Genomic DNA, 23,343 nt, shown 5'->3' on the forward strand with positions numbered 1-23,343 from the left:
CAGACTGGAAACCTTCATTAGAGAGGCCTTTCTAAGGAAGGAACCTCTTACAGCAGTGTTCTTTGACATGGAAAAATCTTATGATACTGTATGGAAGTATGGTGTTACAAAAGATCTGAAGGAGCTTGGACTAAAAGGCAGAATGCTAATTTTTATAGAAAGTTTTCTAAAAAAACAGACTGTTCAAAGTAAAAGTTGGCACAACCCTCTCGGATTTGAAGGAACAAGAAAATGGAGTACCTCAAGGGAGTATTCTATCAGTGACCCTGTTCAGTATTCGAATAAATAACATTGTAAAAAAACCTTAATCCTGGTGTAGACTGCTCCCTATATGTGGATGACTTTTTAATATGTTGCAGATCGAAATATATACCTATAATCGAAAGGAAACTTCAATTATGCCAAAATAAAATAATTAAATGGACGGAGGAAAATGGATTTAAATTCTTGAGGAAAAAAAACGAAATGCATGCATTTCTGCAAACTAAAGAACATGCACAATGATCCTGTCCTAACCATGGAAGGAATGCCTATACCCATTACTGACCAGTACAAATTCTTGGGTATTTTTTTGGATAAAAAGTTGACATTCATCCCACACATAAAATATCTGAAAAAAAATGTAACAAAGCTTTAAACCTTTTGAGAGTGGTAGAGCATACTGATTTGAGGTGCAGACAGGGAAACACTACTTAAACTTTACAGAGCACTAGTCCGCTCAAAGTTAGACTATGTTTGTTTCATATATGGATCATCCGAACATAAAAAGCCTAGACCCTATACACCATACCGGCCTAAGATTGGCCCTAGGAGCATACAGAACCTCCCCTGTGAACAGTCTATACTCAGAAGCGCACGAACCCCCCCTAGACCTAAGGCGAGAAAAGTTAGCTCTTCAATACTTACTTAAACTCAAATTCTACCCAAACAACCCGGCATACCAATGCACCTTCTATCCAAAATATGAAGAACTCTTCAACATGAGGAGAAAAACCATAAAAACTTTTGGTCTCCGAATGAAGGAAAGCATTGAAGAATCCAAAATACCAATCTCCAGCATTCACAACTTCATACTACCTAAAACGTCCCCATGGACCATGAAACAAGCAGAAATAAAACTGAATCTAAACAAAAAGCCTAAATCTACCACAAACCCTATTGAATACCATGACGAACTTCAACATTTAAAATTACAATATCCAGACTACACCTTTCTCTACACAGATGGGTCCAAAAGCAACAATCACACCGGATATGCAACAACCTACCATAATACCACAATGAAGAAAAAACTTAAAAATGAAGCATCTATATTCACTGCAGAGACTATAGCTATCGACCTAGCACTTGACATAATTTCAGAATTTAACTACTAAAAACTTCATCATTCTCGCCGATTCTCTATCAGTCTTACTATCTATACAAAACCAAAAACAAAAGAATCCACTAACAATAAAGTTACTAGAAAATATTAATATCCTCTCAACCACTAAAAACATTATTCTTGTCTGGATCCTCAGTCATGTGGGAATCAAAGGCAATCGCAGGGCAGATACAGCTGCAAAAAATCTTCACATCTCCCAACTGACAATTATAAGTATCCTCATACTGACCTTAGACCCCAGATAAAAGCACACATACAAAGAAAATGGCAATTACGATGGAATCAACATGAAAGCAGCAAACTATACTCCATAAAACCTAAACTTAAGGAACGATGTCCAAACACCAAAAGATCACGCCGAGAATACTGACTCAACTACGCATAGGACACACCAATATAACCCACTCATATATACTCAAAGAAGAATCAGCACCAGAATGCATCCCATGCCAAGAGAGGCTCACAGTGGAACATATCCTATTTAAATGTACTGACCTTGCCCCAACCAGAAAACTACTATGTGGAAAACAATATGGAGGACTTTTTTTGAAAAACTCAACCCAATGAATATCCTATCATACCTAAAAAGAGTAAATCTATATATGAAAATCTAAGAAAACCTAAAGACATCCATATATACATACTCAATTATAAATACAACATTGGAAATATGCACACAACTAATCTCTTTTGAAAAACTCTTCCGACTTTTAATGGCAAAAAAAAAAAAAAAGGCTGAAAAAGTCGTTAAATCCATTTAATCCAATCCAAAACCCAAATTAACCAAAATGAAATTACTCCGGTCAACAAATTTCTAAATTACTGCTAAAGAGATGTTATTTTTTCAAATAAATTCCTAAAAGTCGTCCTACACAGACATTACACTGATGATGATGATTCTTATTTTCTTTTTTTTCTTTTTTTTTTTAGATGACGTAGTTGTTTCCAAAATGATATTAAGTGGCAGTGAAAGAGATGACTCTACGGCTGTGCATTCTCCACCCATGGAAGTGCAGCAGTTGATTATGGAAATGTGGAGCTGTGATTTCTGTCCCGTTGCTATTCCATTGCTGGAACGTCTTCAAAAACATTTATCGCCATTGAAACCCATGGAACAACCAGAAGAATTCCATTTAAATTCCTGATGATAAAACAGAAAAAGACTCAGAATCCCTCACTGCTCTGCCATGCATTTAAATATCGCGTATATTACTTGTAGAGATTTTCTGCATTCTACAATAATTTAATGTTGTTCATATTATCACACGCCGAGGGTTCTCATATGATTGCACCTCAACAGTTTTTTTTTTTTTGTTTTGATAAAAAGTAAAAGAAATAGAACAACATTTCCAACTTTTGTTGGTTTGAAAACATTTTCTTACAAGACAATCATTTTTTTTAATTCTTAAAATTCTATTGACTTACACGTTATTTATATAAAACCACAACAACAGATCTTTTTCATTTGCATCTATTAAATCTGTGCATTCAATGTGCATGATTTCATGTGCAGTTCAAGTTTACACATGATAGTGCTTTATAAAGATGCTTGAGTGGAAAACAAAATGCCAGATGCATTCACTTTGTTGGTAGAATCAGTTGATCGTATTTTTGTGATGTGGCAGCTGCAGTTTCCATCATCTGCACAATATAAAATAAAAAAAACTCCAACAAGAATGTAGCTCGAATGGCTTATATCCCTTGCTAATTTTTTTTTTTTTTTTTTTTTTTTTTTTTACAACTATTTTTCTTGGATGTTATTCTCACAGAACTCAATGAACTTTCTGACCTTCTTCAGGCGTTTCTTGTCAAACCTGGGAATTTTTCTGTTATACTCGAGAATCTGTACAGAATTTAAAACAGAACTCTTTATTCAATCTCCGGGAGGGCGGGGGGGACTTGCTCTCGTTCCATCAGCCATGATCAGGTTGAAGTCTTAACAATGTTGCTCAATGGTTCATAACTTTTGATGTTTTATACCTTCATTCGATCACAGCACTGTAAGGTTACATATAAGCTTGCTATCGCTCAACGTGGGAGGGGAGGGGTATGTAAACAAAACCAGATCTTCAAAAACTACGACTGGACACAATTAGTTTATCTGCCCAAATTTCAAGCCTTTCCTCTCCACATGTTATTTCGAAGTTCCACCCATAATTCAACTTGCTGTAATGTGTATCTCTCATTTTACCAGAAGTTTCTGATCTTTTATATAATTTTAATTTGATGTGAAAATTTCTGAACTGATTTTAACACATCTGCATCAAAATATTATTACATTTTGTAACCAATGTTTCGGAAGTTTTGAAATGAGGATTTAAAATTTGTATTGCATTTTCTGCACTATTCTTCTCATCTTGCTTGTCAGTTTGTGACCTGATGCTAAAACCAACTTTTCATTGTCATTTTCAGCTGTTTATATAAACAGTCAGATGTTGATGAAAATGTCTATAAATCAATGCTATCAAACAGGAAAAATGAAGAAAAACATTTATCTATGTAAAATTTGATAAAAAAATATTTTTTATGAAGAAAATATAAAATAATTGTTATAGGTTTTTCACAAGAATGTTTTGAATGTACTTGCAATGCTTTTTAATCAGATTGTTAATTTACTGTTATTTATTTATTTTTTTTTCATAAGAATGTTAAGGTTTGTCTGGTTACTACTTTGCAGGGAGGGGGTAGTGGGTATTAAATTGTTTATTTACTTTTTCGTACTAGTAACATTTTTCTAACCAGATTGTTAGTATAATGTTTAAATGAAGCAAAAAGCACAATTTTTTAAAAATTTTATTTTATGGTTAGGGCGAAAAGAAAATTAGTTGTTTTCATTGATTGTAGGGTTGGGGGGGGGGGGAAGAAAAAAAAAAGTATTTTAATATTTTTAGTCCTTTAGGAGACTGAATCCTTTGCCCTAAATGCTGAAATTCGTTATTGCTTTAAGTAATTGTCTTAACTTAATAAATTTTACTATTTTCCCAATTTGCATTGCCAATTGCCATCTGCATGCAATCTGATTGGCTAAGCATGTTTTGGCTGTTTATGTAACCTGCTGAAAATCAGTTTCAGTATGGGTCACAAACTGTACTAGTGCAGTTATTTTTTTTTTTTTTTTACAACGTTTAAGCTGATGTAACTTCTACATTTTTCAGCTGTATCTTTTCTAACTGGTGAATCTTTTTATCAAACTCTGAAACCTGCATGGAATTTTCAACTGAACCATGAAACAAGTTGTTTTCTCGTTCTGTCCATATGAACCCATGATGCAAAAACGTTGATTAGCAATAAGTTTCATCTGACTATCTTCTGGAGGTTAAAGGTTCAATCCTTACTACAGGTGACATTAAGTAAAGATAAAATAAAATCCCTATCTGATCATGGATGACATGCATTTGCAAACATGAAAGAAAATAGAAAAGTAAATCTGGAACGAATTTAATTTATTAACGAATAAAGAAATGGACTTATTAACGAATTATGAGTCTTAAAAGCCCTCGTGTAATTACTGATAGACAAGAATATAAAAAATAAGTTTACCTCATATTACGATGTACGAATAAGGAGAACACACTTCAAACTACAATAAAACAAACATAGCATGAAATAGCTTCAAATGCAGGAGACAAATGTAATTGAAGGATGATGTTTACAAATGTTCAAATTAATGACAATTATTGTCGAGATGATGATGATGCACACCAGCATCATTAGAAGCACATTTTATACCCTGTAGTTTAAGATTTCTGTTAAAGACGTTCTCGATTTGAAAAGAGTCATAGATAGAGAAATGTGTTTTTATTAAGAATATAAGCTGCTAAAATTGTGAAAGGTGATTAGTTGAAAATGGCTCCATGTTAAGAAAGATCTGAATAGGAGTAAGTGTTAGTAACTGAATCATTTTTGTATAAAAAAAAAAAAAACATGGTAAAAAAAAATGGCTAGTTAGAATCAAATATTGATTTATCATTAATTGCTAATTGATATTAATAATTAATTTCTTAATATCCAACAAAATAACTTTATATATTAAACTAACTATTACTACCTGGTGTTGCCCAATTGTAGAAACTTGTTGCAAAAAAGAAAAATTCATTTTCTGTACCAAGAAAGATATTAGGTTGGTGCAAAAATGTTGTTTTATCAGGTATACGTCAGAAAATGACATTATTTTTGCACCAACCTAATATGTATGTATAACTTAACTCAGAATTAACTCCCCTACTTTTGTTTTTTAAGATGTGTGTGTATACGTTTTGTATGGGCTAACAAAAGTAATATTAATAAGATCTTGGTAATAAGACTGATTTTAAAAGAAATACGTTTGGGTGGGAGGAGCCAGCTTCAAGGTTATATCAAATAACTACAGACATGGGGAACACAGGTGATTCCATATTTTCTTTTCCTTTTTTTATTATTATTTAATAATAATAATTTCCTACCCACCTATGCAGTGATAAGTTATAAACAAAAAAATCGTACATTAATGTTATGTCAAATTATTACAAACACAGATAATCTAATTTTTTATTTATTTTAACTTTTATTATTTTTTGCCAATAGAAAAAAAAATTCGTACTCAAACATTTATTTTTTTTTTTAAATATTAATTTATCTCATCTTTTTTTTTAAATATTAATTTATTTCGCTCATCTTTTTTTTTAAATATAAATTTATCTCGCTCATCTTTTTTTAAATATTAATTTATCTGGCTCCTCTCTCTCTCTAGGAAAAATTTGTCCTTATGACTATCCATGGAAAATAGTGTTGTTTGATGTGAACTTTCTCTTACTATATCTGGTCATATATATCCTTTGAGTATGTAATCAATGAAATATAGATTGAAACTCCGGTGATTATGTGGTTTAGAAAAAAAAAAAAATGAAGAAAAAAAATACACAGCATAACTGTTACCAAACCCAAGAATATTAATATAATTTTCATCCACTGATTGTAAGATTTATTATCTATGCATTTGATTAGCATCACTTAGCCAAGCCTGCACGTTTTTCAAGATGGATGATAATTTTCACAGAACTTGGTTCCGGAAAGTGCAAAGTATTTTAAAAACAGTTTCACTAAGTTAAAAATATACGGATTAATCAAAAAGTAAACATTTGATGAATTGGTGACAATTTTATATTTTTCGGTTGTTAAACATATGTGAACCTTCATAAAGAAACAACGCTATCTTGAATCCCTATTTTTACAAACTTTCTCAGAAACTATACAAAATTAAAAAAAAAAAGAAGTTCCTACAGAGGTCGATAGATTAAATTTTAAGCATTTGGTAAAACCTATTTGTTGTAAATGCATTTTTTCTTGATAACAATACTGCACAATTGCCGAAATTCCTTTTTCTTATGAGGAACATGAATGGAAAAATTCTATAATTCACTGGGAGGGAAGAATTATATATTGATTTGGAAGAGGAAATGCTGCATAGGTTTGATGTTGAGAATCCATCCGACTTTTTTTTATGTCAAAGATAAAGTACTTGTATATAACATTTTTTTTTTTGCAATCGTCAAGTGGATGACTTGATCTTTTTTTTTCATATTTGCTGTTGATCCACGATTACCAATCCATCCATTTGTGATCCAAGTTGACCTTTAGTCAATTTATTGACATCTGCATCTACGATTTTGATGCAGTTCAGTATGAAAACGTCTTTGATTTTAATAAATATTTATTACAAGATTTTGATTTGATTTTTAATTAGCTGTAGCTACCCGGTGTTGTCCAGGAGTGTTTTTACTTCTACTTTGTTTTTTATTTGTTGTTTTTTTGTTCAATGTAATTTTGAAAATTAAATTTTATTTTACAATATCATTTGGTCAATTGTTAAAAACTATAAATGTTAAGCTAATGTTGTTTTAATCTCTATAAAAATCATTGGACCAAACTGTTAAAGAACTATAATCAATTTGGCCTATGAACACCAAGGAGTTGAGTATGAGGTTGGAAAAGGCTCTTTCAACTGTAGAGACTCACGGAGTAGCTTCTATCAAAGTCCAACCTCGATGTGACATTGGAAATCAAGGTTTTATCATTTTGAAAATGGTTTCTTTTCAAAAACAATTTCAGGCTAGAAAGAAGTGAAAGTCAGGAAGATGGGGTTGGATTTCATAGTAACACATCTGTGCTTCTCATCTGGCGACGTGCGTTTTGGAGTGGAGTGTTTTGCAAGAAAAAGATATCTTTTTTGATCTTGTCCCGCTTTTCATTTTGAGAGCTTTTCTTAATTTCCTCAAAAGTGAAGCTGTAATTGTGGTACCCTTTGCCAAAACATTTGTCATCACTATTCTGTCCTGGTCCCAGAAGACTGTAAGCATGACTTTGCCTACTTAAAAGTGGTGAATCCAAATGCATCCACTGTATTTATTGGGCTTTGATCTCGGGATCATAGTGATAGATCCATGTCTCAGCCTGTGTAATCAGTCTTTTGAAAACTTCTTGGCACATCTCCAACTTCATCCTCGAGTATTCAACAAATTCTTACTACTGGTGTCAGCAACTTAGGAATCCATCTGGCAGACACCTTATGCATATGCAAATGGTTAGAGGTCCTGTACAAATCTTGACCTCTTGAGATATTTGGCAAATAGTTATGTGTCGATCTTCAAAAATGTCTTAACTTGACTGAAAGATGCCTCATCCCGTTAATAACAAGAGGGAAGCGGTGACCAAGTCTGGGAGATTTCCACAGATATCATCCAATGTTTGAATTGATGATGTTAGTGTTTTACAAGGTCATATGATGGAGCATCATTACCATGCATTTTTTTTCATTTCATAAAGTTTCTTGTGGTTCGAATCCTTTCAAATACAAAATCTAAATCATCGTGCGACATGTCACATTTTACTCAGTTAAAAACACTTGCAAATCAGAAAACACAATTCGTTCAGAGATGTAATTTGCCACATAACCCGTAGAGATATAAATCATTGCATATGAAAAATTTCAAAATTAGAAGTGGGTTAGAAGCATTACTTATTGAACCCACCTCATATATATATTTCACAAATACTAAGATAATCTTACATCACATGTTTTGTTAAACAATGTATTTCTTTTCTGTGTTACAATCGTTTTATAACCATTAGGGCAAGCTTAAACATTATTGTGTTAAAAGATATTCAAAATGGCTAATCTTCAGACACAAAATACAACTGTAATACATATACAAAAGCATACATAATTTCATATTTACTAATACAAGTATCAAAACTCAATTCTACACCCTTCATTTTATCAGTTCATATTGAATTATCTATTCAACTTTCAAATTTCTTATTTTAATTATTAGATAATTTAAAAAAAATGTGTTTATATATTTATTTAATAATTGGGATCTTTCTATCAATCCAGTAGATATCTCACTGCTGATGCAATTCTATATAAGAACCAGGTACGTTCAAGGATGGAGTACTGTTGTCACATCTGGACAGGAGCTGCTAGAAAAGATTTATCCTGCCTTGATAGAGTTCAAAATAGACTTCGTAGCCTCATAGGAGATGTCCTTTTCTCTTCCTTGCAACCTCTATCTCACAGAAGAGATGTTGCGAGTTTGCTTTATCGTTATTTTCATGAAAAGTGTTCGATTGAGCTTCAGTCTATGGTCTCTCCTTGCAAAACTTTCACAAGAAACACTCGTCTAGCTGAAAACATTCTCAATAATTCCCCCCACTCTTTATCTGTGCCTAAACCTAAATGTAGATTCCATGAACAAAGTTTCTTTCTTAGAACTGCACGCCTGTGGAATTGTCTTCCATTTTTCTGCTTTCCAGCTGACTACAATATGGTTGTCTTGAAGTCTAACGTAAACAAGTTTTTGATGAGCCGTTCCATATAAGTTATCAAATTTACCGAATCTCCATTACTAACAGTTACTATATTGTCCAATTTCTACTGTACACTCTTTAACCTTTATCCTCAAGTAGCCTCTTGGCCTTGACAAGTGATGATGCCTATGTAAGAAAAAAAAAAGAGAACATCTACGAGGCTACGAAGTCTATTTTGAACTCTATCAAGGCAGGATAAGTCCTTTCTAGCAGCTCCTGCCCAGATGTGGCAATAGTACTCCATCCTTGGACGTACCTGGCTCTTATATAGATAGAGAATTGCATCAGCAGTGAGATATCTACTGGATCGATAGAAGGATCCCACCATTGTATGTGGATTCAGAAATGATCAGAATTTGTAACACTAACCCTGAATAATCATCTTGTTTTTGTTATACAACAAGCCGAGTTTTCGAGTTGTCTTTCTTCTCTTGTTTTAAAATGACCTCCACTTTCCAGTGATGCTGACTTTGGAGATCAGAGCTGAACGGATTGCACACTCTATTAAAAGAAACATGGAGTGAGTGGAAACCTATGTGACTGAATCGTCTTATCAGCCAGCATAGTTCCAGCAGCCACTTGTGACCAGAGTAGACAAACTGGGTTTCATCACTTGCTGAGTCTCGTCGGGAAGTGGGGGTACATCTCTGCTACAAACACATTTATACTCAACCTATTGTGTGTTTTCCTTTGATACATTTCTCAACTTCCCCATCACCATGTCACCTGATGGTTTTCGTTAAAAGCTATTTAACAGTGCATTACCTGCAAAATTAACAATCAATAAAGTGTGTGTTTTTCTTCTTTTATTTGAACATTTTTTAAACTAAATATACATCTTTGAGAAAAACATTTGTGCAAACCGGTCTTTTTATTTAAAAAAAAAAAAATCAACAAGAATTTTCTTTTTTGTTATGGAGAATGAAATTAGATTTTGAAATATTTGTGCAATCACAGCTTTAAGATTCAAAAAATATGAAAATATGATTTAAGAAAAGTTTTTTGTGAGAAAGAGGAGGGAATAAATATGACGGTGTTCAACACGTCGACATCTCCATGTTGAGAATGGCAAGGCGTGCCTGTAAAATAAATTAAAAAAAAGTTTCATCTAACAAAATAAACACATTAATATTTACTCTTTCAAATAATTTAACTCCGTACATTTTACAATAAAATAAGAGTGAATGGAATAACTGGTATCTCTATTCTTTGTTTTCAATGGAAAAACATTCAATCAGAATGCATTTCACATCTATATGGGTTACATCTTGAGCATAAATGTTTGGAAGATTTATTTTTATTCAAGACTAGCAAGGTTACCTGGCATTGTCTGGGGCGATTTCTATTTCGATTAAAACTTCTATTTCTCTTTCTGTCCCTTGCCCATTCCTCTCTAGTTGGACACACAAACAACACTCCTTTATTTAATAAAAATCCATTGAGTAATGAATCTGTATTTTAATTCCAAATTAGTACATAATAGCACTGAAAAACTGACAGCCCTTCCCCTGATGAAAACTGGCCTAGTTGATCCCCAAAGAATGAATAATTTCTTTTTAATTTTAGATATTACTCATTATGGTCAATGCTGATAAAGAATATACCAACTTTGTGGCTGTTTGTTTTGTAGGTTTTGACTTTTAGGTTAATATTTACTGTCTTTTCAATGAATTTATGTCCAAATAATCAGGGACATAGCTGAAAAGAACCTATGACTTGCCAAGCAAATTTATTTAATTATATTCCTTGTTATCAAAAAAGTTTTATTTACAGCTACACTGACATAACTTTTTCCTTTTTGGTGCCACTAAAATGGATAAATATTTTATTATGATATTTAGAAAAAAAAAATCAATCGAAATTCAGAGCCCTCCCTCTTCCTTGTCTTCTTCCTCTTACCAACACCCAAATGCTGTCCAGATATCTAAGCAATTAGCCATTAACCAGGTCTAGCCGGTGTTTTCTAGGGTAAAAATTTTTTTTAAAAAATACATGAAGTTTAAAAGTGTATGTATAACAGTTTTTTTTATTAAAACTTATTTTTATCTTTCTATCTTTATCTCTTTACACCTCTCCCGGTTTTCCTTTCCCTCTTCATAACCCTTTCTTTCTCCTCTGTTCTGCCCATTTCTCTCTCTCTTTGTGTTGAAAATAATAATGTAAATCATTTACTGAAGCTTTCAGTTTTAAATGCAATGCATTTATTGCTTCTAGACAATGTCAAGTAGAACAGAACATAACGAAATTCTTGATGAAAGGTCAGAGAAATTCTTTATCCCAGACAACACTGAATTTAAACACACCTATACTATCCAGGATATTTAGCACTTATAAAATTACGGAGGCCTCCAATGCACTAAAACAAAGTTTCCTCTGGAGGAGAACCTTCTGCTTTTTTATAAATTGTAAATGAATAAAAAAGAAAACTCAGGAGTCTCCAAAGTTAAAACACCAAAGATAAAATTAAGGAGGCTTCTTGAGCACTACTAAAACCAAGACCCCCTTTGTTTGCAAAGAAATGCTGGTAATAACGACAATAGTAAAGAAATGATAAATCAAGAGTTAGCGTCTACTAATTTTTAAATTTCAATTTAAAAAAATGCTGACGTTATAACATAAAATATTATGTTTACTTCTTGATAAAATTAAATTGTATAAATGGCCATTTTAAACTCCTAAAGAATGAATGATCTTTTTGTAAATTTTAGGTATTTTTTTGGGGGTTAAATATACCTAATTCAGGGATGTTTTTCAAGTTACAACATACAGATAGGTCCTTTATATATCGAGGAATATCATTCAAAATTTTGGTAAAGGATAATTAAAAACAATTTTTTGGATGAAGGATATACATTCATACAAAACAAATGTAAAAAAAAAGCATGTCCACAACATACCCTATCTTGGTCAAAACTGTAGGTGACTTCATCAGCTTCGACTTCCAATGCATCTTCACTGTTTCGATTGTTTCTGGGTGATTCACAAGTTTTGTTAATGGGATTTGTCAACTGTTTATTTTCTTCAAGTTCTTGAATAATTTCTGTCTGCTGTTTGACAAAATTTATGAACACCTACAACGAAAATAGAGTTATAGTGACGAGAGATTGACATGCTGCTAAAAAAAAAAAAAAAGAAAACCCTCAAAATTAACTGAAATTTTTGTCTTTGTAAAGATGAAAGAATATTTCATCATTCTGAAAATAACTTTTGGTTTGGCAAAAGTTCCCTCTTCCCTCCATCTAGTATAGTAAAGGAAGGCTCTCATTATTTTTCCTTTGTCTAATATGGTCCATCCATCCAGCGTGGCTGTAGCCGAGATTGAACTCACTACACGAGTCTGTAGTGTAATTCAATTCTTGTCGGTAGCGAATACTTGATGCTTTGTCAAGGCTATCAAGGGTATTTTTTATTGTGACACCATCACATCTTAAAAGAGTCTCCATGGCTTAAAAGAGTCTCATCTACTCTCGAGAGAAGGATAAACCGCGCCAGTTTCTCAACCTGCTATTTTACCTTGTGGTATATACAGCACCTCGCCTTCCCAAATGGTCACCCATCTGATATTGGCTAAGCTCAACATTGCTTAACTTTGATGATCTGGCGAGAACTGGTGTGTCAACGTGATTGTGCCGTACATAATATAGTATAGTAAAAGAAGGCTATTTTCCTTTCTCTTGTCTAATAAAACTAATCAAGAAAATAGTAATTTGACATAAAACACACACTATTCATTTAACACTAATATAGATTTATTAATTTCAAAATGAATAATTAAACTAGAATAAAAGGAGTTGCATAGACATATATATATATATATATATATATATATATATATATATATATATATATATATATATATATAGAGAGAGAGAGAGAGAGAGAGAGAGACATATATAATGCAACTTGTTTTATTTCAGCATTACATTCCTTTTTGAGTCACCCAAATAACAAGTGAGATGCAACCCTTTTCATAGATTATTTAATCTTTCTTTGTTCTTGTTGTAACAACAGATATCTTAAAACCCAAACCTTCCACGTTATGGTTGTATTGGGGTTATTCAGCAGGTATCCAGTTGACAGAATGGCATGAGAGAGAACGTCTGGTAAAATCTAACAGGAATCAACATCTTCTCTGCCTCTTTAATAAGTAAGGATGTGTTTAAATTCAGAACTGCAAATCCATAAGCAATAATAATAATAATAACGTCATTTCTGGGCATGTAAAACTATGTGTATTCTAAACCAAACCTTTCCCGAATTTATATGCCTTGCTGCTCTGAGTGTCACAAGTAAAAACTTGCAACCTTACAAATAAAATGAATATCTACGGCCAATGTTTTGCAGACGATCTTGAGGCACCATCTTCATTCTACAACAAAAAGATGAACAATGGCTGCCACATGTTCAAAGAATAATTATTTTATCTCCTATATTTTGTAACAACAAAACACCAAATGAAAGGAAAACAAAGCATTTTTATAAACAACAATGTTATGTATTTATTCCCATGTTGGGTGTAAGTTAACAAAGATTAGGGCAGTGTCACAATGAAGAAAGATATTAAGCAATAAAGTTTGTGTGCTGCTAAAAGTCTATGAGTTGTTTATCTCCAAGTGAAATTAGTTGGTGCTCAGGCATCCAGTTGACAGAGTGGCATGAGAGAGAACGTCTTTCTTCAGGAATGCTAGGAAACTCTCTGCCTTCTGTCCTCAGTTGTTAACTATACAGCAACATTACCTTGTTTTCTTTTCATGTATTGCATGATCTTAGTTTGGTAATATGTAAATGGAAGTTGAAGATTTATTGCTTCTGTTGTAAGTCTGTCATACCTTTGATTATAATAGATATAATTGCATGATTGGGAAGTAGGCCAAGACTACCATTCTGCCAATTCCCATCAAACAATGGCATCTTTCCAATAGTATATGTGTGTGTAAGGGTGATTTAAGTTTCCTCTCACAATTCCTGTCAAAGAGTTTAAGAAAATTGTATATTTTCCATTTTTTGAATGCCACTTTTATGGCATTTGATTCAGCTGTGTAGACGGAAGCATTATTTGGCGGTTAATTGTGTATATTGGTGGTTACATATACATTGGCACATGTATTTCCTGTTCGACTGGAAAGTAGGCCAAGACAAATTCTTATATTTTGTAACAACAAAATGGTTGTCAAACAATGATATACATTTATTTATGCAACCTACACTGTTGGGTACAGGTTGCATAAAATTAATACACTGTCACAGTAAACAAAATAATAAAGTAAGTCTTGAAGCAATATATTTTCAGTGAAAAGAAAACTTTGACAAAGGCAGAAGAGAGAGAAAATCTTTCTTCATTGGTGTCAGGGAAACTCTCTAGGATTACTGTCTAAATCTCAAGGAGTCTTAATGAGTCTGATTAACAATTGTGACAGAAGTTGTTTTAAAAACAGCTTATCCTGCCTTGACAGAGTACAAAATAGACTTTGTAGCTTAGTGGGGGGGGATGCCCTTTCGTCTTCCCTGCAGTCTCTCTCCCACAGAAGAGACGTTGCGAGCATGTCTTTGTTTTATCGTTATTTCCATGGCAAGTGCTCGTCTGAGTTCCCCCTCGCCAATCTTTCATGAAAAACACCTATCTAGCTGAAACCACTCTTCATCTGTGCCTAAATCAAAACGTAGATTCCATGAACAAAGCTTCTTTCTTAGAACTGCATGCCTGTGGAACTCTCTTCCGTTTGCCCGTTTCCCACCTTTTTTTTTTTTTTTTTTTTTTTTTTACATGGGGGTCACCACTTATCAAGGCTCGGGGGTCACCACTTATCAAGGCCCGGAGGCCACTCAGGGATAAAGGTTATTGCATGTACAGTAATCAATGAGATAATATTGTAGTAATCATTAGTATTGGAGATTTGATAGAGTGTCTTACTTAAGAAGGCGGTTTGTCAGGAATTTGTTTATATTGGATTTGAAGACATCCAAGTTGTAGTCAGGTGGGAAACATGCAAACGGAAGAGAGTTTCACAGTCGTGCACTTCTGAGAAAGAAGCTCTGCTCATGGAATCTACGTTTGGATTTAGGCACAGATAAAGAGTCGGGAAAATTATTAACAGTAGTTTCAGCCAGACGGGTGTTTCTTGTGAAAGATTGGCTAGGGGGGACGAGAGATTGGAGCTCAGATGAGCACCTGCCATGGAAATAACGATAAAACAAAGACAGGCTCGCAACGTCTCTTCTGTGGGAGAGAGGCTGCAGAGAAGAGAAAACGGCATCCCCCCACCAAACCACAAAGTCTATTTTGTACTCCGTCAAGGCAGGATAGGCTGTTTTTAGCAGCTCCTGCCCAGATGTGGCAGCAGTACTCCATCCTTGGACATACTTGGCTTTTATACAGATAGAGAATTGCATCAGTAGTGAGATATCTACTGGAGTGGTAGAAGGATCCCACCATTTTCCTAGCGTCCCTGGCAACAGATTTGATGTACGTGTTCCATTTCAGATCAGGAGTAAAGGTCAAACCCAGAAGCTTGTCAAAACATAGAGCCTCCCCAAGACGAGAGCCATCCATTTCAATTGATGCCAGACTACAACTTGGATGTCTTCAAGTCCAACATAAACACATTCCTGATAAACCGCCCCCTTAAGTAATCCAATTTATTAAATCTCCGTTACTAATGATTACTATGATATTATCGCATTGATTACTGACCATGCAATAACCCTTATCCTTGAGTGGCCTCTGGGTCTTGATAAGTGGTGACTCCCATGTAAAAAAAAATAATAGGAAAGAAATGTTTATACTACATCAGTGATTGGTTAATGAAGAATTTTTTGCTTCATGTTTTCTGCTATATACACTAATTTCAGCTTTCTTTTTTGTCAACACAAAGTTTCTTATTTCAGAGTAAATTATCATTTTATTGTCTATTTTTATGCATTAATTCGTTTAAACTTTGACAAAATTCTTCCTTTTGATAATATTGAAGTCATTTGACCTAGTTTTACATTTGATAAATATGTTCTATTTTACATCAAGAACTTGATATTGAATTCAAACTATTTTAATAAAAGGCAAAAAATAAAGACAACAATGCTTGAAATTCCTTACATTATCCAATGTGTTCTGACTGACCGAATAATCTTCAATATGCAATGCTCTTTGAGCGTCTTCAAGTTGAGAGAAGATGTAGGCAAGAGCAACATCTTCAGATTTTATTTCATATTGAAGCATATTATAATGTTGAACCTAGAAATAAAAATAAAACAATATATATAAAAGAAAAAATAATATGAAAAGAAGAAAAGAAAAACTCAGAAAGATTTGTTAAATGTATATTCATTTTTGTAATTTGAAATCTGCAAACGTAAGCTTCAAGAATATCCGATATCTACAAGTGCCATCATATTTAGTTGGTTGATGTATATGAGCTCCATACCAGGAGGAGCACTCATAAGTTCCCTAGACATAGCATTTTCAATGATATCATCCAGTAGAGCCTGGACTTTGTTGGTTTCTCATTGATTCCTCTGTCAAATGGTTTGACGATGTTTCTCTCTTCAAATGGAAAATCATTGATATGTGATATGACTTGCATTGAGATATTTGCACCATCATTGATAACAGAATTGGCAACAGATTGAAGCCATGTTGCAGCATCAGATGATGGCTGCAAATGATCAAAATATGCTGATCTTCACAGCAGATATGTATTCCAATATATGATTTTCTCAGCTGTCTCAGTTTGTAAAGATCGCACTGCATAGGGAAAATTGTATCTTTCAATTAAGAGTGATGGAAAGATACTCAAAGGAATGCTTTTTGTCTCCTCCCCGTATCTGTCAAGTTGGCATAATATTTGATCAAGTTATTGATATTTAAAATTTTTTTTTCAGTAAAAGTAATTTATATCATAAAATGCTTCATGTCCGTACACACATTATCATCTTTCACATTTTAAAAAAAAAAGAAAAAAAGATCACATTAAAAAAAAAAAGGATAACATTTAAAAAAAAACATACTGTTCAATCAACAAAAATGGTAATTGTCACTAATGTAAAATAATTTTGACTTTTACTTTTAAAATTAATTGTTTGAAAATTGAATTCTATCATCGCATTGATAAAAATACAGTTTAAAATAAAGACATTTCAAAAAATGATATTTGTTTTATTAATTTTAAGAATATTTTGCGGACAATTATTTTTATAGTAAGAAGATGTTTTCAAAATGAATTAAATTGTTACAATTTTAAATAAAGAAATGTATTTGTTTTATTTAAAGAATATTTAGTTGACAATGATAATTATTTTTATGGAAGTTGACAGACATTTACTATTTCAAAAGGTAAACTAAATTAACAGTAAATTATACAAATTGAGGTAAAAAACAGCATGGAATTTTCAATGGAGGTTCTGATAGAAGAATAGTATTTTTTTATGTGTATATAAGAAAAATGAAAAACGGAAATGAAATGATACTGACCTTAAGTTTTGCATATGAAAAGTTCTGCTCAACAAAATGTCGAACACTGTTACAATCTCGCTCATAATTTGGTCCACGAACACGAATCGTGATCGTATAGCCATCTCCATATCTGTTCTTCAAATGCTGTATACTGCCTAAGCACTTGAAGCTCCCATTTACCATTATAGCAAGACGGGTGCATAAAACTTCACATTCTTCCATGCTAAAACAGATCAACAAATGCATGAAAAAGTGATTACATTTATTGCAAGTAAAAAATAGCAAAATATTCAAACAGAAAATGAAAACTTCAAACAAAATAAAATTATGTTAAAACAATTTAAATGATCTAAATATATGAACTTTAACAAAGTTATTTGTTTTCCAAATAACATGACAAATCAAAATTTTCTTCTCATTAGCCAATTTTCATTTGCTATTGCTGTACCATGTTATTGGCAATAACATACTTCACTACAAGTTAAATAGTAAAAGTACCGAGTTTGGGTCAGACAATTTGTAATATGAAACTTTTTAAATAATCACTTAAAACTAAAAAAAAAAAACTCAGTAAAACAGATAATACATATTTTCGATTGAAGAATCTAGTAGGAGTTGTCTACCTTAGAACTAATTTTTTTACATTCTTCCAGATAAGTTTAAAAATTATGCAAACAAATAAAAATTAAAGACTAAAATGACTTCACTGGATCCTGGGCAATGCCGGATAGATACCAATAAAATACCTTACCTGTGTGAAGTAAGGATAACTGATCGACCTGACTTAACCAAGTCAATAATGAGATTCCAAAGAAAACGTCTTGAATGAGGGTCCATCCCAGTTGTGGGTTCATCCTGATGAATAAAAATAGAAATACAAAATGTTGGGTACCTAATTCTTATGAAAATAAAAATGCAATTTTAATATTTTTAGATGATTACATGTAAACAACCTAAAGAAGTTAGCAGGAAAAAGAAATATAATAACAAAAACAATATTTTAGAGTTTAGAGATGGGGACCACATTTGCATATAAATATAACAAAATGATCACCAACTTATGGACTTTCGTAAGTAGGTGATTAGGAAATTGATGATCATTTTGTGTGAAATTTATAAGTGATCCTTACACTCCAAAATATTACTTTTTGTTGCTTTGTTCTTTTTATTTCTGTCAGCCTTTTCATGCTGTTTTAAAATAAGTTTCTAAAAATCTCGCTAATAAAAATTTCGGATCAAGTAAAGAATAGACACCCTGTAACAGAAGATGAATACTGGCACACATTTCAAGTGACACCGGTTGTTTGACCTTGACATTGCCGTTGGTTGTTTTTTGTATGTCAAAATGCATGCATCCTAGATAATTGCTGCGGCTCGCTTTGCTGCCATGAATATCTATGCGAAACAAATTATTTGTATAAACCAATACTACTCACCTTACTGTCCTAGATGTTTGGAATAGCAAATGTCCCTTTTTCCACCATTAAAATAGCACACAAATTTTGCGTACTTAAACAAACATTGACGTTTATTATCACTGAATCATCTCCAGGGCAACAAATCAGATATAGACTGATATTTATTTCTACCAAATTTGGTTAAATTGCAGAAAGGATTTTGGATTTTATTAATGATTCCATGGCTTGCATTTTGTGGAAGATAATCCAGTACTTTTGAAATGCTTCTACTTCAGAAGATATTATATTTTTGTTCATTTCAGATTTTAAAAAAATACAATTTAACATTAGTCCCTTGTGTATAAGCATAAAATTTTATTTGATCACAGACTAAAAATGAAATAACTAGAATTATCTTTCTATAATTACATAAGATTACAAAACCATATTTTGTTTCAGAATTTTTGAGATGAGGATTGATAATTTGTATTGTTTGAATTATTCAGACTACTATTCGCATTCAATTTTAAGTTCAGTTTAAAATTCTGTGTAAATAACCAATGTAACAGAGCATAGATGTACATATGCAAATGCATACGAAATGACATCACTGTAAGGAAAAAGACTATAAAAAGTAGAGAAAGCACGTTAGAACGAAGATCACGTGACAGATGTAATGAGAAGTCATGCATGGCAGGAGAATGAGGAGGAAATAAATGTTGTTACATGAAAAAATGAGTTTGCGTTATTCTTTGTCTTGGTTTCCTTTGCAACGTAGACTGCATACAACATATGGGTCCCATGTGTAACATTAACCCAAGATGCACCTTTAAAAAGGTCAAAGGTTGCATCAATCGAAACATGAAATAACAATCAAGATGAGTAAACTAGAGTAAACTAGAAACAATCCAAATAACACATTTATGCATTAAATGACATTAAATAAAACATCTAAAATTTGTTAATTATTCATTTTTTATAAACTGCTTTAGTATCATTTGGATTGTTCAAACAATTTTTATCTTGGTTGTTATATTAACGTTTCACCTGATGTAACGTCCAACATTCTTCAAGTGCATCTTCTAAAACATTTTGGGAATCTTTTAGTCGAACTTGATAATCTTTACATCAAATTCTGTACACAATTTCAAACTAACTCCTTTATTTAATCCACAGTGGTAGATTGTTCTCATTCTATCACCCATGACTGGATAGAACTACTAATTTATATTATTCTTAGTTATTATTGATTCTAGTAATGATTGAACTTTCAACCCCCAGAAGATTCTCAATTAGAACTTGTTAATCACTGCCTTAACCATTAGGTCATGGGTCCATATGGACAATTTTAGTATGAATTTTGGAGCTTTAAATCTAATTTTGTATAGATTTACAGCAGTGCTACTTATAACTATAAAATTACTGTTGTTTTATACCATTGCTTTAAGGCAATTTTCTTATTAATCTTAAATATATACACTAGCAGGCCGCCCAGCATTGCCCGGTCGTAAAATACACTTAAATATGATATTTTGATTAATGCAGATTTTGTATTTATTATTATATCTTATTGGACCCAATAAAAAGTAATGATTTAAAAAGTTTAAAAAAAAACAAAAAACATTCAGCTTACAATTTACTTTTTCCTTTGGTTGTTAATGACTAACCTATGAAGACCTGTTTTCTACAAGGCTAAAAATTAAAACATGAACCAATAACTATTACGTTATGCATGCATATTCATAATGTCATCATTCGACCTTCACCGGGCAAATTCCATTTTCTTTTTTTAATTTTCACACTTTTGCACCGATTTTCCCTAGCTAAAATCCAAATATAAAGCTTCACATGGGTTTGAATACCCTATATATTAAGTTTTATGTCTGTAGACCAAAAACTGACAAAAAAGTTTGGTAGGCAAAGTTTTTTAAACAAATATATATACGCATAGATAAATATATATAGAAAGAGGTTTTTGTTTACTATAACCTTTTTACGCAAATATTACGCAAGTATAAATCATGTAGAATATCTGCATGAACATAATTACACGTAATAGTTAACTAAAGATGATCATCCCATAAGAAAACAAAAAATCTAATAGGGAATTAATTAAAATAAATGTTTAAAAGAATATGCAATTCCACAACCTATATATAACAAAGTTGTATTTTCTTTTTAAATAAATAGGAAAAAGGATTTTTAATATGAACATCAATACACAAAAAAGAAAAAAATTATAGGAGTATAGATAAATATTATTAAATTCTTATTCACCTTTTTATTGGGAATCATCAGTGTGTAGGGTGATTGCTTTGTTGATCACAAAGTCAAAACAACATTTTAACTTTGTCTGAATGCTTAGGATGATGCGACCACCATTTATATATAATTATTTTTATACTTACAGACACTAGTGGTCCATGCTTTTGCAATCATCAGTACAGGAAGTGACAATTGCTATTGGTCCGAAGATTCAAACCCAGCTACAAAAGACACCTCTGATTCCATTTACTAGGAATGTTACCTCTTGGCCAGCATCAACCACCATGAGAATTAAGGAAAATTAACAATTTTAAATGCCAAATACAATTTTGATCAAACAACCGGAAATCATGGTCTCGTACAATAAATATATAAATATATTAATAATAAGCTAATCTAATATTTTTAATTACTGGTACTCATACTGTATTTAATTTTATAATAAGTTTACTTATTATCATTATTGTCAGTCAAAATATCACCTGACTGCCACACAATGACAAATCCATGATTAAGTGGATCTTCAATATGAAATCTGATCATACTCAAGACACCAAAACACAGGATTTGTTGAAAGCCCTACATTTGCCCAACATTCAATAGGCGTTTCAAGGTTACAATTTGTTCTCATTACAAAGTAATTCTGTTTTCAGCTGTAATTATATAATAGATAATTATATTTATTGCTTTAGACAGAAGCGTTTTTATCCAATTTATTCTTTATACCCCTTGCAAAAACCACTTTACTTCATAAACCAAACCATTTTTGGTAGAAACAAAAGAAACAATTATTGGTAACCCCCCCTCCCCCCCAAAAAAACCTGAAGTTATGAAGAACTGATAATATCAGTGTTAGATTAATAACTTTCACCTACCATAAATAAGATGGATGGGTTGCCAATCAGTGAAATAGCTGTTGAAAGTTTACGCTTATTTCCTCCGCTGTAGGTGCCAGATGGCTTATCTGCAAACTCAGTCAAAGCTAATTTTTTTAATGCCCAGTTTACAACCTAAAAAGGAAAGAAAAGTCAAGATTTTATTTCAAGATAAGAATTTAATAACAAATTCTTATTTTTCAATGCTAAAATTAAATGCAAATATGAAATTATCGTTTAACAGCTTTTTCTTTACTTAAAATTTTGACATTTTAAAATAATCACATTTGGGATCACCAGTGTTGGAAACACAATTAAATTTAAATAATTTCTATATGTGGTGTCTGAATCCTATTGAAACAGATTGGTTTGAAATCATTGAAAATGCTGGGTAAAAATATTTCACTACATAAAGGTATATATATATATATATATATATATATATGTATAAACACAACATTATATATAATCTTCTATCATATAAATGAGAAATTCGTGTTAGTGTGTTTGTATGTCTCACTAAAACTTATAAAATTCAAATCAGATACGTATGATTCTGGTACTCTCTTGGACGTATAATATGTGAAATTTAGAACAAAATATTAATTTTAATCTTAACGACAACAGAATATGATGGTGAGGGGTCACGTAAAATCGTCTCTTTCTAAATAATTTCAACATGTGTACATGCATAAACCACTTCACCTGTCAGATACGTTAATTACATAAATTTTCAACCTCAAGGTATTAATATTGTGGTAGCCTAATGGGTTAGAAAGTTGTCTCTGAACTGTTAGTTTTTGCATTTGTGCCCACCTTACGGGTATTTATTTTTAACATTAAAAGTTGTGGTAGCCCAGCTAATCTATATATATAAAAACAGAAGTGTGTGCATTTTTGTGTATGTTGGTGGGGGGAGCACTCTGGGGCTTACTGTTTCTTAGAACCTTTTATATGTTACTTAGATTATAATATCTAAGATTTACAAAAGGGGGTGGTATGTATCTTTTATTTGGCCAACTTTTACATGCTATTTTCGCAATATTTTTTACTCTCCACAAGTTTCTTTGGCTTTGTCCTATATAAGCGAAACCGAACCGTAGCAAAATTAGCCTCCCTGGCATTCATACT

The 23,343-nt window shown here is 32.2% G+C and overlaps 2 protein-coding genes across 3 annotated transcripts in view; one reads left to right on the top strand and one right to left on the bottom strand.

Annotated features, from left to right (window-relative positions):
• Positions 1 to 3,061, top strand: part of LOC145241512 (armadillo repeat-containing protein 2-like) — a 102,938-nt gene extending 99,877 nt beyond the window's left edge. Inside the window, exon 20 of the mRNA XM_080104552.1 lies at positions 2,315 to 3,061. Within this exon, the coding sequence (XP_079960678.1) occupies positions 2,315 to 2,529 (215 nt within the window). The 3' untranslated portion in view covers positions 2,530 to 3,061. The remainder of the gene's footprint in view (positions 1 to 2,314) is intronic.
• Positions 3,062 to 10,020: 6,959 nt separating this feature from the next.
• Positions 10,021 to 23,343, bottom strand: part of LOC145241513 (ATP-binding cassette sub-family A member 2-like) — a 215,184-nt gene continuing 201,861 nt past the window's right edge. For both annotated transcript variants that reach the window (XM_080104553.1, XM_080104554.1), the window contains exons 44-49: positions 22,213 to 22,347; positions 18,427 to 18,530; positions 17,694 to 17,898; positions 16,320 to 16,457; positions 12,127 to 12,300; positions 10,021 to 10,308 (exon numbers count right to left, since the gene is read on the bottom strand). In XM_080104553.1, coding sequence (XP_079960679.1) covers positions 10,267 to 10,308; positions 12,127 to 12,300; positions 16,320 to 16,457; positions 17,694 to 17,898; positions 18,427 to 18,530; positions 22,213 to 22,347 — 798 coding nt within the window. In that variant the 3' untranslated portion in view covers positions 10,021 to 10,266. The remainder of the gene's footprint in view (positions 10,309 to 12,126; positions 12,301 to 16,319; positions 16,458 to 17,693; positions 17,899 to 18,426; positions 18,531 to 22,212; positions 22,348 to 23,343) is intronic.

The sequence above is a fragment of the Euprymna scolopes genome, chromosome 20 (assembly GCF_053919585.1).
Source record: "Euprymna scolopes isolate OS-2025 chromosome 20, ASM5391958v1, whole genome shotgun sequence".
In the NCBI taxonomy this organism is placed as follows: Eukaryota; Metazoa; Mollusca; class Cephalopoda; order Sepiida; family Sepiolidae; genus Euprymna; species Euprymna scolopes.